The sequence below is a fragment of the Etheostoma spectabile genome, chromosome 9 (assembly GCF_008692095.1).
Source record: "Etheostoma spectabile isolate EspeVRDwgs_2016 chromosome 9, UIUC_Espe_1.0, whole genome shotgun sequence".
NCBI classification, from domain to species: Eukaryota; Metazoa; Chordata; class Actinopteri; order Perciformes; family Percidae; genus Etheostoma; species Etheostoma spectabile.
Genome location: NC_045741.1, coordinates 11,051,081 through 11,067,551, shown reverse-complemented (window position 1 = coordinate 11,067,551; position 16,471 = coordinate 11,051,081). Strand labels below are relative to the sequence as shown.

Sequence of the window (16,471 nt, the reverse complement as noted above, 5' to 3'; positions counted from 1 at the left end):
CACACACACACACACACACACAAAGACGCGCTCTCTCACACACACACACACACACACACACACAAAGACGCGCTCACACACACACACACACTCCTTCTTGCTCTTTGCAATTTATCTTAAGTGCACCTTTGTGTTATTTCTCAAAACACAATATAAATAATTAATCCATATAAAACATCTTGTGTTGTGATTTAACATGCACATATTTAGAAAATTACTGAAGACTTATTTTCTTCTTCTTTATGCACTGGTCCATATATTATTATCATCATCTCTGAGTAAACGAGTGGTCATTGATTGTCAGTGACCTCCTGCTCAAACCTAAATGAAGGACTCAAATGGAGTTTGCACAGAAAAGAGTGGACATTATTACTGTGTAGTGTCTCACACAGCTGTATTGTTTCCCCTTTGTTTTGTAAAAATTGGTATAATTGTATTATAGATAACTGTGTTACAGTCAGGCCACCACCTACATGTGCAATAATTCAGACTGCAGTCCACCTTAGTGTGCCCAAACGCATGCGTATGTGCGTTTGTATGTGCGCGTGTTCGTGTGCGTGTGTGTGTGTGTGTTGCACCATGCTGAGCTCTGTCTGTACATCGTAGGTAGAATCACCTGAGGTTCACTTTGATGACGAGGCGTGGCCTCATCCAGAGGGAGAGAGGGTGAACGACGTCCCAGCCCCGCCTTTCTCCTCTCTCTATTCACACAGCCACGCCTACTACCAGGTAACCTCGCCTCTAAACCCGTCGCATGCATTCATAGCTTTGTTGTTTGTGACATGTTGGTTTTCAGTTGTTTCAGTAAAACATTTAAGCTTTTTTCATGAGCAGTTGTGCTGCTATCTCAAGATTTGTGAATCTGTGAAAATTGTTCTTGCATCAGTGGAAAATCAAAAACACCATGCCTCAAGGACATCCCAGAAACATTTTTAAAGTGGTCCATGTGGATTTTTAACATTAATTCATATTTAATAAGACAGACACTAAGGAAGACACTCTTCCTTTATGCAAATGGGGCTAAAGTGCCAGAGGTCCTTAGGTGAAAACTAAAGGAAAAATAACTTCCAACATGTTTGTTTGTAATTTAATAACAACGACTTTGTAACTGTAGTCATTTTACAACCATATGCTCATTATGCTGACGCTGACATTTAAAAAATGCATCTTTAAAAGACCAGTTCTTCAGCATGCTCCCTTTTTGCTTTTATCTAAATAATTTAACATAAATCTACTTCACCAAAACCTTTGCACGGCACTAGTCTCCCGAAGCCAGAACCAAAATGCAGATGTAATGCTCTTCTGGTTTTGTTCTCTTAACCACAGATCATGTGAATGTACATTATGTGATTGTTGATATGATTGGCTGATTGTGCACATGGTCTGACATGGATGTGATTACACATGGAATAGACCTGCGTGTAATATCCGTCTGCATGTAATAGTCAAAGTGAATACTATCAAAAAGCACCAAAAATAAAAGAATTTGGGCTCTGTGTTATAGCTTTTTACCCAACTTTGGGTGTCTCATAAGGTCTCCTAATTGTGTTACTTTTTACCTACCTTTTTTTAGCCTGTATAAAGTATGTCAATAGGAAAGAATGTGAATTAGAGTGTGGAGATAACTGAGATGGTTTCCTCGTCACCTTCTCTGGTTATAAATGTTAAGATGTAGTAGCAGTATTTAAACTACAGGAGGCAGTAGTGGCAGAGAAATTACACCATAGTGTGTGGTGCCTTTACAAATGAAGATCTCACTCAACTGAATTAATCAAACTGTTTAATAGCAAGAATTATGACTGAATGATTTAGTATTGCTGGTAAAGAAGCTTGATAAATGAAATAGCAAGGCATATTGTTATCGTTATTGACATATGTGTTAGACAGTTGATGGGAGATTGAAGAGGAAATGCAGCCGACACTGCAACAGTGTAACTGACTTCGCTTTAACTACTCCACTAACAAAATTTATATCTACTGCAGAGGCTAAATTATGCGAAACCGTGAAAGAAAGTCACTTTCTGTCTTTTTATTACACATAGTAAAACAAACATTGGCCACTCAGAGACCTTAGTCATTAAGCTAATGCAGATAATTAGGAAGGAAGGAAAGACAGAGAGGCAGGGAGCGACAAGAGATGCCATAGAGAGAGAATTACAGGCAGACAGACGGACACAGTGGGCAGATTTGTTGCTGGATGTTAATCAACCGGTCAGTCAACCAAATCACTTCTCAATGAATCTCTTTCCCCTCCTGCTGACACAGTACGGTAATAGAAATTAGGAGTCAGTAAGACCTTTACTCTGCACTTACTGTAATGTCTAAGGTGTATAGTGATCAGTATGGAGGCAACAGGGCTGAAGACTGTAGACAGTCAAACTGTACATCCACTTACACTTAACTTAATTTTTTACAATTCTCCTTGATTGGGATTTTCAGGATTATTTTGCCCACCTTTAGGGAGAGCTCTGGCTTGACAGACTTGAACCCATTGTGTAGATTACCCAAGTTTTTTAATATTTAATAACACAACAGCATGGAACTAGCTTGACCTCGTCGCTGGGGAACTGACTTGTAGTTATTTAGATATTTAGACCTAAAATATTTAACCTTCCACATTTACCTCTTACAGTAGAGCAAAGATAGCGAGGCGTCTAGTGTAGTCGTTATTTGCAACACCGCTTTGGAGAAAAAAGCAATATTATAGCCACTTGGGGGCAATGGAAAATTACATATTATGACCTTTAATTTGATATGGTGAACATGTTAGCAAGTAGTTGCCTTCTTACTCATTGATCAGATACAGGGTAACATTATCTTTTCTTTAGAGTCATGTTTCTGGCCACATGATAGATGTAAGTTCAACATTCACTCTCTTTTCGCTCTGGTTTGATCTCCATCAGCTGCTGAGGGAAATGTTTGGCTCTTTCGCTGCAAAATCCTCCACTATGTTCACCAGCTGGTCGCTAACCTTGTCGGTCTGCAGTTTGGTAGTTTGAGCAGGTAATGTAATGCCTGCTGCAGCTGGAAAAGATGCTGTGAACGAAGTGAAAGTGAACCAGAACAGTAAGGCTGCTGCTTAACAATGATAAACAATGAGCTAAAACTTGCTAAAGAGTAGTGAGAGACCGATAATCGATTACCTGTTTTATGGCAGTTTGCAGATTATGTGTATCTGCATTTTATTTGCCTGATAACCCATGAGGTTAATTAAGAAGTGAGCTGCTTTGGCTCGGGTACAGCTCTGCGTCTGTCCTTCTACTTCGGTTTCACTCACCACGTAGTTTGACTTAATCTCCAGCCCACAACACTATCTGACTACCTTTTACTGTGTATTATGTTGAAAGTTGCAAATAACATGTAACATTAAAAAAAAATTGTTTTGACTTTTTATTTCCATGCATAATGGTTCTAAATACCAGTAATTGGTTTTATTAACTACTAATAATCGGTATCGGCAGGGCAACCTCTAGCTCATCCAGTAAGAGCCTGCGCCCTATGTTGTAGAGTTCTTTTCAGCGGCCCAGGTTTGAGTCTGACCTGCGGCCCTTTGCTGCGTTTCATCCCCATCTCTCTTCCACATTTCATGTCTATCCACTGTCACTATCTAATAAAGGGAAAAATGCCCCAAAATATAACCTAAAAAACTAAAAAGAATATCTCTATCGGCCTTGAAAATACAGTATGTGTCAATCCCTACTAAAGAGCTCCATGGAGCTGCAAAACCATATACTAATTCTTTGTGGCTTCATCATTGAAAGCGACTCCTTTCACATTACACAAATTAATTTCATCTGTTTATCATTAAAGAAAATATTATGCAAAGAATAACCTCTGCTGAACAGCTAAGAAATACACCCAAAGAACCCCAAACACTATCTGAGAGGCTAAATATTTGACTTGGGATTTAGATGGTGCCTTGTTTGTTCTGCAGTGCTATATGTTTATTCCTCTATATGCCCAGTAATTCCCAGGGAAGCTTGACATAGCTTTTCAAAATGATGCTTACCAGAATCTGAAAGGGATCTAATGGAAAGGCTGGGGCAGAGCCAGAATGGTTAGGGACCACTGGCATAGACCGCAGTATAGATCTGCATGGCGTCTGGTTTACAGTGCTTCCAGCTGCACCAACGTCCCTATATGGTTGTAGACAACACAACGCTGATATTTATTACAATTATATTGAGAGACATGTTAAAAGTTATAGGTGAGCTAACTCAATGTGACAGGGCAACAGATGTCCAAATCAGGTTTTGTTTTTGGTTGGCCACTGAAAAGTGTATGTTTACCAAATATGTTAATACTTCTACAAATTCTACTCCTTGTAAAGTTATAAAAGTACAGTGTCTGCTAAAGTCAGTAGGGATCAAGCCTTAAATCCGTATTGCGGCCAAACACGTAACAGCATTGTTACCGGTTTACAGGGTCAGACTGTCTGGTGCCTGCTGAGCTTGTTTCTAAAATAGGTTGTGGGTCAATCTGATGTGGGACCACAGCCAGGGCAGGAAGAGAAGAAAAAAAAGTGAACACAGCATTTGTATGCTATGCCAGGGATATTCATCAGGGGGTCTCCAAATTATTGTTAATTTTTGAAAGTTTAAAAAAAAAAATTAAAAAGTCCTAACATGAATTATTAGCAAATATAAATCCCCACTGATGATAGGGTTACTGGCCTAAAGGACAGGTGGTCACTAAGGTAGTCATCCACAGATGCAGTTATTCCTGAGGATTTACTGTGCCACATGTATGTTTTAACAATAAAAAGGCTATTTTAAAAGCTACAAGTATTCTGTGCAAAAAGTATATAGGCTTTAGGTCACGTACACGTAATTGAAGGCCCAATCTAATATGCACCTTTATTTTATAAAATTTTATTTTATTAATATATCTAGTAGGGGGTCCCTGCTCCATCTCTCTTTCAGTTATGGGTCTGTAGCTTAAAAAACGTAAAAAAGACCCCTGTGCTAGGCTATCTATCACTAGCCCAGCCTACCTGTAGAGGATGGAAGGGCAACATTGGCTCTCTCAGCAGTCTGACATTAAACATGTATGATGTGTGCTTTTATTTAATTGGTCCTGAAATATTTATAGAGCCAGCATTCACTGGCTGACATTTGACTGGAGAGAGAGAGAGAGAGAGTGAGAGAGAGAAAAAGAAAGAGAGAGAGAGAGAGAGAGAGAGAGGCACAGGAGGACAGGGTTTGTTGTGATATAGCCAGCGTGTCACTGAATTGTGCTGTGTCAGCTGACATGACAATGTGTTTTATTTTTTTTTCATGGTGGCTAGCTGCAGAAATTCTGACTGTAGAGGGTGACTGGCAGATGCTAATGATATGGTTCCTGTTGTAATTTATGCTAGCTCTGATGATAGATTCTTTCTGTCCATTCACACTGTGGGCAACGTGATCGATGTCTTGCTCCATCCTTACTGATTGTGGTCCAGAAATGCTGCATTCTGCAAACATATAGTTATCACACTGCATGTGTGTTGGTTTAGATTCTAGGTTCTGTTGGTTTAGCTTTGTTTGATAGACAAGGAAGTGTTTATCCAATATCTTACCATTAAAAACTCAATGCTTTTTTTAGCTGATGTTAGCCTTTAACTTTAAAATAGCGCTGCTATGTCTAAGTAGGCTGCAGCCTCACAGAGCTGCTTAAATGGTTTTAGTGGTTTAGTCTTGTTTTATCTTGCGCATGTATTTTTGTTTTTTAGGTGTTTCAAAGAAATATATGAAAATGTGTGAATTGTTGAACGGCTGGCATCACAGACATAGCTTTCTTATTGAGGTATAGCTCTTTATGAATAAATAAAGTGTATTTAATTGATGCTGTTAAATCCTAACTGGCTATTGTAATTCCTGGGCTCACATTTCTTTTGTTGGTTGTCACAACATGAGTCAAGCATTCCAGGTTGCTCAGTGGCTTTCTCAGGAAGTTACACGTTAAAATAATATTTTAGTAGCAACTTTACAAATTCGGACTGTTCATTATCTGTTGCCTTTGTAGTCTTGCAGTAACTTGGCCAGTCTGTAGCTATTTCATATTCAAATTGTTGAGTGTTAGTCACAGAAGCCTCTTGCATAGGCGATTTTAGGCATATTAGGGGTACACTTCTCTGAAATAACTCTGTTACCCTTTGTTTCCCTGACACACAGTGGCGGGTTTCTTATAAGGTTAATAAAAACAAAACATAAGAAGTCTTAGTGACATCTATTCAGATCTTAGCAAACAACGCATTAGTCAACCAGAACCAGGTGTATTTCAGGACTCGGAAAGCTGTTGCCATAGATACAGTTCCCATGGAAACACAGGAAAAGGCTGTGACAAGAGTCCTGCTCCACCTGTGGCTAATCCTAAGGCTAAGTTAGCTGTGTAGGGTAGCTGTACACCTCTGAAGGTTCTTTTAAATCAGTCCGTGCCCAGCAACAGCCTGTTGTTTTCCATTCTAGAGTCATGAGCTGTATGTTTTCCTGTATGTGTGTGTTGTGTTGTGTGTGTGTGTGTGTGTGTGTGTGTGTGTGTGTGTGAGAGAGAGAGTGTGTGGGAGAGCTGGGTGCTGCAGTGTCCGGAAATGTATAAACAACAAACCTATCAACAGATACACACACACACACAAACACACTTATCTCGTCTAGTCACTGCTAGCATTCAATTACTACTTCTGTGGCATTCAGCTGTTTTCTACCTCATCTCCTCCTCAACCTGCAACAAGTATCATTGCAAATTTTTATTTGTGCATGCATGTTTAAGGCTGTGTGTATTTTGAGCGGGGGGGGGGGGGGGTGTTCTGTTATATCATTGGCTGTCTGGAATGTAGGGGCGTGGCTTGTATCAGTAATGATGTCTGACAGTGAGAGAGAGAGAGAGGGGCGTCAGGTTGCTGCTCCAATAAAAGACTGGAAAAGACAATTTGCAGAGAGAGAAAGAGAGGTAGAGAGAGGTAGGTAGAAAATAGAGAGGGAGAGAGAATAAATAATGTACTGTACTGGGTGAGCGAGACAAGAAGAGAGTGAAACTTGGAGCGACATCACAGATGTAGGAGGAAGGGGAGGAGAAAAAGAAGAGTTAAGGAGTGATTCTTTCAGCCATCCTCCTACTTCAGATGCTCTCCTCCTCGCCTGCATCCCTCCACCTCCCTCCTTTCGTCCATCCATCCAGCCCGCCAGCCAGCCTCCCTCCCCCTTCTTCCTTCCGCACACAGTGACAGAGGGGAGATTGACTGGTCATCTCCTTGGACTAGAGAGGAGGAGGAGGAGGGAGGGAGGAAGAGGTGGGGTGGAGAAAGACAGAGAGCAAGAGTGAACCCCCTTAAATAATCAATCCTCATATCCTGTCGTTGCCTGGCCCACGCTCCCCCTCACTCTGTCTTCTCTCTGAAGAGAGAAAAGGAAGGAGTTGAAGAGAAGAGATTTTGGACTACCAGAGATGTGGATGTTGGACATTTCTCCTGGCTAGAGAGAAGATGGGATGATGGACAAATGGATAGACAACAATGACAGATGGGCGGACGATTGACGAGTGGATGTACCAAGACCCTGACAGACCAACTGATGCTCCAACTCTAACAGGACTCTGTCTACCTGCCCTGCACTTTCAACCTCCTCCTGCAGCTCCTCCTCCAGCTCCTCCTCCTCCTCCTCCTTATCTCTCCATCTGCCAGCATCTATCTCACTCCTGAGGGAGCTGAAGAAGAGGAAAGGGAAAAGAAAGAAAATAATAAGAGAAAATTTAGAAGAGAAGATGAAAATAGGAACATCTTCAACAGAAACTGGTAACAGAAAATAAAGAAGTGCTGGACTTGTATATTTGACAGCAACAGCTTGAGCACTTAAGAGAAGTAAAGTGAAAGCAAAGCAACAGACGAGAGAAATTAGAGATGAAGCAGTGGGGGACAAGAGGCTACAACATGAGCTCTATCCTGTGTGTCTAAGGGAAGAACAGACAGCAGAGACGATGAACTATATTTTTGGCAACAACACCCAGTACCCCCGCAGTGCGAGGGTGGGTGGGGGGTCCGGGGGTCAAGGGGCGGGGCTAGGAGTCAAAGCGAGGCTGGGGCCCAAGCGGGGCTCCTCGGAGGAGCTGGCACCTCCACACACCTCCTCCCCCTCCACGTCCTCTCCCGCCTCCTCCTCCCCCTCCACCTCCTCCTCTCGCTGGCAGCAGCTCCTTACGTTCTTCTCCAGGAGGAGTGCCTTCACCGACTGTATCAATGCTAGCCAGGTAACACACACGTCACACCCTCTGTGTGTGTGTGTGTGTGTGTGGTGGTGTTGCTTTATGCTTTGAGGAGAGTGGGTAGGGGATCACGGGTGGAACCTGTAACTTTAATCTGCGGGTTTTGTTTTGTGTGTGTGTGTGTGTGTGTGTGTGTGTGTGTGTGTGTGTGTGTGTGTGTGTGTGCATGCGTTCATGGGGCTGGCCATTACATTAGCAAACATTCTCTAGTTTTGGTTTCTTTGCCAAAACAGGGAGTCACAGCAGCATTCTGTTGGTGGTTGAGATTTTTTATAATGTTGTCATGGAAATGAGCACTGGCATAGTGTATGAGACTCGTAGAGCCGGTTGTTGCCATGGCAAAGCTATCATTTAGCTGAGTAGTCTACATTAAAAAAGGAAGGTGTGTGGCTGACCTGATGAGAGCTACAGACCCCACAGAAGTAGAAGTAGCTACGCCACAGCTGATGTCAACCTCCTCAAAAATGTAACTACAGCCACAGCCTCTATAGAGATATTATGTAGAGACAGTAAGAACTGTGATTGGTCAGTTTGGGCTATTCCTACAAAAATTGTTGAGAACATTAATAAGGAAGACAACATTAAGGAAGTTGAGGAAAGTCTCAGTTATCTTCTCCTTTTCAGTAACACGTACACCTAGCAAGAACATGTTCTTCTAGGTGCCATCCTTCTATAAACTGCACAGTGGCAAAAAAGGAGTTACCTTGACGTAACTATAGTTCTGTAAGTACACGAGTACCCCACTGTCTTTCTATTTCGCAAAGTAAATGTGGGAATATTTTTCTAATTACTGTGAGGAATGTATAATATAAGTAATACACAATATGCCGTGATTAAGAACCATATATCTATCTTGTGCCGCAGTGCTAGTATCAATGGGTTAAACAGGCTGAAATATAACTCAAAACCTATGCTGTAGCTAGGGTGGGAGTGCCATTAACCTCTTGTGTCAAGTATAAATCCAGCTAGTGGCCAATAATGACAACAATATTGATACACCAAGCTTTATTAAAAGCGGCGTGGTCTAATCTACGTTGGTTGTTAAATTAAAAATAATTAGGTAGAATATTTGCACCAATGCATTAGGGATGTGGGCTAATGTTTATGTGTCAAACACACAGGACAGAGACCGAACTCGTAAAACAAATGTCTTCATACTGGCAGGTTGCATAAATCTCTTAACTCGCATCCAAAGCAAATCCAACAAGCTACGAAGGACCTAGCAGGCCAGGAGTGCTACTTACTCTACTTAATAATCATCTTTGCATGAGACCTCTCTGATGTTGACAGATGCTGCAGCCACGGCAGTATTGACACTGTTTACTGCAGATACTTCTCCTTTCCACTTCCATAACTGCAATAATATATACAGATGTCAATTTCCTCGCGGGAGTCATCCCAAAAGGATTAATAGAGAGAAGTCTAAGATAGAATACCTTTTATCTGTTTAGATTCTTTAATCCAAATAACCTTTTCATCAAACATCATCACAATTGCTCAGTTTTTGGTGCACAGAACACAAAAATCATTTCATGTACTGTAGGTGTGTTTCATGTCATCAAGTTCTACCTTTTTTTACTTTTTTTATATGCTCTTTAAATGCAAATCATCTGCACTTAGAAGAAAAATTTGGGCCTTAATATTAATATTAGATGCTTATATTTAGGATGCTGTGTCTGGCGCTCTGGACTGCTGAGGAGAAGCTAGCCTGCAATCTCAGCCCAGTAGGGAATGGCTCTTGTGAGCTGATTGGACATTGTTAAGTCCCGCCCCAACATAGAAACATTAAAAACACTTAATTACAACTTTGAGTCCTGAATTACAAAACTATAGTTATAGATAGATAAGTACAGAGTAGTAATTCAGTATTAGAGCATATATTTAACTAACAGAATTTTGTTAATTTTCTGTTTGTGAGAATATTTTGTCAAATACATTTAAAAAGTAAGCATTCTGTCGTCATACATGACTCAACCTTACACCCAAATGTAGCACAAACTTTAACTAAATTTTCAGAAAGTTGTCAAAAGAAAATTTGGATTATGAGGAGTTGGGGGTTCTAATTCTCCAGTCGGGTGTCATTAAAGAAGAGGACTCAAGGTTATTATTTTAAAGAGCACCGGTCAAACTTTAAATGAACGGCAACACCGGATGGAAATATTGCATTTATGTTTGTTTCATGCATTAATTCAAGCAACATACAGTAAGTCCACACATAACTTATGTTATGACGTGAGAGAATGTTTTGTCGCTTCAGTCGAGCGAAATCTTCAGTGGACGTTTAAGTCCCATGCTTTGTCATGATTTCACTTAGACTGACTCCGTTGCACTTTGTTGCATACTTTTATTGATACATTTTTCTACCTAATGCAAGTGTAAAAAAAGACTCAAAATGTTCATAAAACAAGTGGATAGAAAAGCACTTAATGTCATGGCTACTTATTTTTCTGAATGATAGAAATGCATGATTATATCCTATTTTCTACTGTTGCACACAAATGATTACTTTATTTTTGTTCTGCAGATAACAAATGCAGTAAAGTCTCTATTGTCTCCAAACCTGCATTATTGATCTAAACTCTTGAATGGATGAGGTGTCACTCACAATGTTCAACCCGGCAGCACTTTTACAGTTGTCTGCAGTTTTACAGCACAGCACATGGAAAAAAGATTCTCCCCCCTCTTCCCTCCCCCTCTCCCCCTTGCAGTAATCATATTGGCCAGTGTTTTCCCAAGGTGTTGCCATTTTCCTGTCTAAGGCACTTACTGCATGACTGATAGCCATTATACCACACACGCACGCACGCACGCACACATGCACGCACGCACGCAAACACACACACACACACACACACACACACACACACTTACACACACACACAGCTGCTGGCCCAGTTGATGCAGGAGAGAGAGTTTTTTTTAACTGTTTGATAACATTGGTTTAGATCTGCTGATTTGGCCTTATAAGACTAATCAAAAATATGTCATTACGCATTTTGGATCTTGACCAGATTTGATTTTTACGGTTAAACTTTTTATTTAATTTGGCTTTATTTAATCAGAGAAATTTAACTGAGAGCAATGCCCTGACCACACTCACAGTTACTCATTCACAACTGGAAGCTGTCCAGTACAACGACAGTCTGATCCGCTGGCTTCTTTGCAGCTTTGCTTGAGCAGTTGGGGTTAAGGGCACCTCAGTGGGGGAAATGAGGAAGGGGCAAGCACTGCTTTTCAATTTCCCCACCCAGATTCATCCTAAGCTCGCTTCTCTAACCTTAAGGCCACCACTAACCCAACCAAACACCAGGGAAGTGTGCATCGTTGACCTACACGCACGCAAGCACGCACGCACGCACGCAAGCACGCACACACGCACGCACGCACGTACCCGCACACACAGACATCCATAACTCTTTAATCATATTATTTGGCCCCTCTGACAAAAGCCATGTAGAGTAAAACGATGTGACATTTAGAGGTCTGGAACACGTAAGAGTCCAGACATGGTGCTTTATCCAGCCTTTATCTCACCAGGAAGCACTTCATTGCAAAATCTCTTCCTTGCTGACCATGTGTTTGATACCAGTCAGTGATACCAGTGTTTTAGTAGCTCCAGCGTTGACTTTATGTTGCCTTTCGGTAGTAATGTTGTTAACTTTGCTTGATCATCTCCTGTTAGAGCACAACATATTACCCAAAGTGATTTTGTTCCATCTCCCTGTTGAGCACCAGGCAGGATAACGTTTGGAGCCTTGGAGCAGCTTAGCAAAGTGTCATAGGTACAGTATGTGTTTTAGATCTCAAATTGAATTTTTACCTGAGTGTATCACTTTTAATGATCAAAGATGAAGAGTTGACCTAAATATTTTCCTTTGTTTTTGTTGTGGACACAAACAGTTGCCCCCCTCTCCCAGAGCCCCCACCCTGTCTCTGTATAATTGATGAGTGGTACAACAGAGGTATGAAAGTCATCCTGGTCCTTCAGAAAGAGCTCTAAAAGCCTTAAAGAGGTGTTTAGTGGTCACAGGAAATGGGGGTGGAGAGGGATGGACAGAGCTGGAGCGATGGAGAGATAGATAGATAAGAGAGAATAAGACAATGAAGGAGAGAATTAGTGATTGATTAGGACTGTGAAAGAAATCTGATAGCTTATTAGCTCAAAGTGAATATATTTTGTACATTACATGCTTAGATAATAATGTATCCATCAACATAAAGAGCACAAATCAACTCAGCAGACTCATACTACAGTATATACAATGCATTCTGTCCATTTATCGATGATTTTAGCATGATTAGTTATGACAACAATAGTATTAGTGTCAACAACAGTGGCAGTGAGTAGGTGAGACTGGTATCAATTCTTCCATTTTCTCCTTGGCTTAACCACTTCAGAATTGTGTGCAGTTTGTCACATGTTCCCAGTGAGCAACAGAAAGGTTAAGAGAAAGGTTAAAGATAATAAATACATTGGAAGGTTAGGCTAGAGCCGATACAGTTCACCTGCATGTATCAATGGACCTTTTGGTATTATTATCACAAGCTAAATGAGTAAAACCGTGAGTAAAAAACAATCTTTGCTAGAATGAGGCTGGAAATGTCATTTTACTGTACAGTCCCTGACAAAAGTCTTGTGCTTATCATTTTTGTAGAAAACCTGCTATTAACCTGACTTTTAATTAATCAATTGGTGTAAGAATAGCTCATATGAAAAGCTAAAACCTCCAAATGATGTCAATGCTCTGAAAAAAATTAGTTTCACTAAAAAAAGATTTATTATGTAAACAAGACAGAAAGGTCAAATTTTGGCAAGACAAAAGTTTGTGCGCTATACATAAACTGAACAAATTTACTACAAATCTAAAATAGTCAGCAATTAAATAGTGGTGCTGTGAGATTCAAATTTAATATCTGTATGACTAATCTTGTAAGGACTGCATCCATTTAGTTTGGCAAGGATTCATACAATGTTTGATGAAGTCATCAGGAATAGCTAGGAAAGCAGTTGCATGCCTCCCAGAGTTCATCAATATTCTTGGTTTGGTCTTCCATGCTCCTCTTCATCCTACCCCACATATGCTCTATGATGTTCATGTCTGGTGAATGGGGCCGGCCAATCCGAGCATCTTGATCTCTCGCTTGAGGAACTTTGAAGTGGAGATGGAAGTATGCGATGGAGACCATCCTGCTGGAGAATTTGGCCTCTTTATGGTTGGGAATATAAGAGGTAGCTAAGATTCTTGGTATTTGAGAATTGAGTTGCCTTCCACCCTGCAGATCTCTCGCACACCCCCATACTGGATGTAACCAACACCATGATTTTCCGCCACACAACTTCACTGTTTTCTGGGTGAATCTTGGATCCATGCGGGCCCAGTAGGTTCCTGCAATTTTGCGGCAACTGTGGTGTAATTCAACAGAAGATTTATCTGAAAAATCCACTTTCTTCCACTTCTCCAGCGTCCATCCTTTTAGCAGGCTGTGGGCCTTGGCAAATGCCACACGGTTTTTCCATTGTCTTTTGTTTAGTGCTGTTCTGGGCACTGATTGACCATGGAGGCCATTTCGAGACAGAATCGACAAACCGTTGGTTGAAACGGACTTCAGGGGACCAGGTCTGGTGGAGCTTGCTGCAGTGGAAAATGGGCTGGCCTGGATTTTGAGCCAAACACGGTCCTCTGAGCAGTTGTCTTGCGGGGTCTGCCTGACCTGGGCTTGTCAAAAACATCTCAGTGTCTTCAAATGTTTTTAAATCCTCTGTACTTGACGTGAGACACATTGAAGGTGTCTGCCACATCAGCAGTGGATCTGGTCTTCAGCCTCTTGATAATCAAACTTTAGTCTCAGGGTGAATCTTGGCCTGTTTGCAGAGGTCTAGTTGCAGTTGATGTGAAGGTCTAGTGTACTGGGGGTGTTTTTTACACACCTGAGACCTAATTGATCCATTATTAGTCACAGGTGAAGCTCATATGAAGGCGACAAATTAGTCTTGCAAAATTGATCAATGGGCTTTACCAAGCTGTGAATATTAAATACTTTTTGACAGTTTCTTTTGCACTGAAACATTACAAAAGCTGTTGGGATTAAAATGAGCCATTTCTTGTAAATAAATCTTGATTGAAATTATTCAGCGGCACTTCGTCAATTTGTACAAAGGACAGAGGTTTCAGGGACTGTATATATTGAGACACAAACATGTCAGGAGAGACGTCATAATCGTAACTGGATGTAAGGACTGCATCCAGTAGTTTGGCAAGGATTCATACAATGTATTGAGAAGTCATCAGGAATAGCTAGGAAAGCAGTCTTGCATGCCTCCAGAGTTCATCAATATTCTTGGGTTGGTCTTCCATGCGTCTCTTTCATCCTACCCCATATGCTCTATGATGTTCGTCTGGTGACTGGGCCGGCCAATCCTGGAGCATCTTGATTTCCGCCTTGAGGAACTTTGAAGTGGAGATGGAAGTATGCGATGGAGCACCATCCTGCTGGAGAATTTGGCCTCTTTATGGTGGGAATATAAGAGGTACTAAGATTTCTTGTATTTGAGACTATTGAGTTGCCTTCCACCCTGCAGATCTCTCGCACACCCATACTGGATGTAACCCAACACCATGATTTTTCCGCCACCAAACTTCACTGTTTTCTGGGTGAATCTTGGATCCATGCGGGCTCCAGTAGGTCCTTCAATATTTGCGGCAACTGTGGTGTAATTCAACAGAAGATCATCTGAAAATCCACTTTCTTCACCTTCCAGCGTCCATCCTTTTAGCAGGCTGTGGGCCTTGGCAATGCCAACACGGTTTTCAATTGTCTTTTGTTTAGTGCTGGCTTCTGGGCACTGATCGACCATGGAGGCCATTTCGAGACAGAATCCGACAAAACCGTTCGGTTGACACAGGGACTTCAGGGGACCAGGTCTGTTGGAGCTCTGCTGCAGTGGAAAATGGGCTGGCCTTGGATTTCGAGCCAACACACGCTTCGAGCAGTTGTCTTGGGTCTGCCTGACTGGGCTTGTCAAAAACATCTCCGTGTCTTCAAAAGTTTTTTAAATCCTCTGTAATTGACGCTGAGACACTTGAAGGTGTCTGCCACATCAGCAGTGGATCTGGTCTTCAGCTCTTGATAATCAAAACTTTAGTCTCAGGTGAATCTGAGGATGTTGCAGAGGTTAGTTGCAGTTGTGAGAGGTCTAGTGTACTGGGTTGTTTTTTATACACACGTGAGACCTAATTGATCATTATTAGTCACAGGGGAAGCTCATATGACAAGGCGACAACAATGTCTTTGCAAACATTGACACAAGGGCTTTACCAAGCTGTGAATATTATAATACTTTTTGACAGTTTCTTTTTGCACTGAAACATTATTACAAAAGCTGTTGGGATTCAAAGAGCCATTTCTTGTAAGTAAATCTTGATTAGAAATATTTTCAGCGGCACTTCTGGTCAATTTGTACACAAGCGACAAGACTTTTGTCAGGGACTGTATATATTGAGACACAAACATGTCAGGAGAGACGTCATTAAATCGTAACTCATACTGAAGTGTGTGTGTTTAGTAGAGTTCAACCTACTCTCCCCAACACACGGCACTCCTCTAGAGAGGGGCTCATTATCCATCCGCTGCCCAAGGAAACTTTCCACTCTCCATGTGCCTCATGGGATACCACAGTGCACATCTTCTTTTAGATCTGTGTTCCAGTGGTGTGAGTGTGACTGGCAGTAAAGGTCATATTTATTTTATTATTTTATTTATTTATTTGCATATGTCTTGAGTGGGATACTGCACCCAAGTACATGTGCATTATGAAATTGAATCACAAATTCTGCCTCATTGTTTTTAATAGATCATCTGTTACTGAGTGGGCAGTATGTAATAGACCAAAGTAAGAGGTCTATTTTTGTGAATCTTTGCACCATAACTGCAAAGTTTCACCTCCTGCAGTCTTCTTTGCACACTCAGAAACTAAACATCATTGCCAGCATAGGGATTGAGCAGTGCTTCAGTGAAAGAGCGAGGTGAAAGGAAGGCCATACTTTTATTTTTCAAAAAGAATCAAGGAATAATAGAAATGTGTGGCATTAATTTACCACAGAACTGGACAGAATCTGTGTTCAGTTAATTTAATTTAATATTAATTTATACTTTGTATTGATCCCCACAGGGGAAATTACAATTTGTACAAGTTGTGTTCTTCCATGCCTGTGCTGGACGTCTTATGGGAATA

At 41.2% G+C, this 16,471-nt stretch overlaps 1 protein-coding gene across 8 annotated transcripts in view; it reads left to right on the top strand.

Annotated features, from left to right (window-relative positions):
- The window catches only part of dlg1a (discs large MAGUK scaffold protein 1a), a 117,318-nt gene that overhangs the window by 33,911 nt on the left and 66,936 nt on the right, over positions 1-16,471 (top strand). For 4 of the 8 annotated variants that reach the window (XM_032526541.1, XM_032526542.1, XM_032526547.1 and 1 more), the window contains one exon: positions 607-729. The exons of 3 other annotated variants lie outside the window; for them this stretch is intronic. In XM_032526541.1, coding sequence (XP_032382432.1) covers positions 607-729 — 123 coding nt within the window. Of the gene's footprint in view, positions 1-606; positions 730-6,961; positions 8,224-16,471 lie in introns of those variants that run through there. One more of the 8 variants, XM_032526548.1, reaches the window with a different exon arrangement.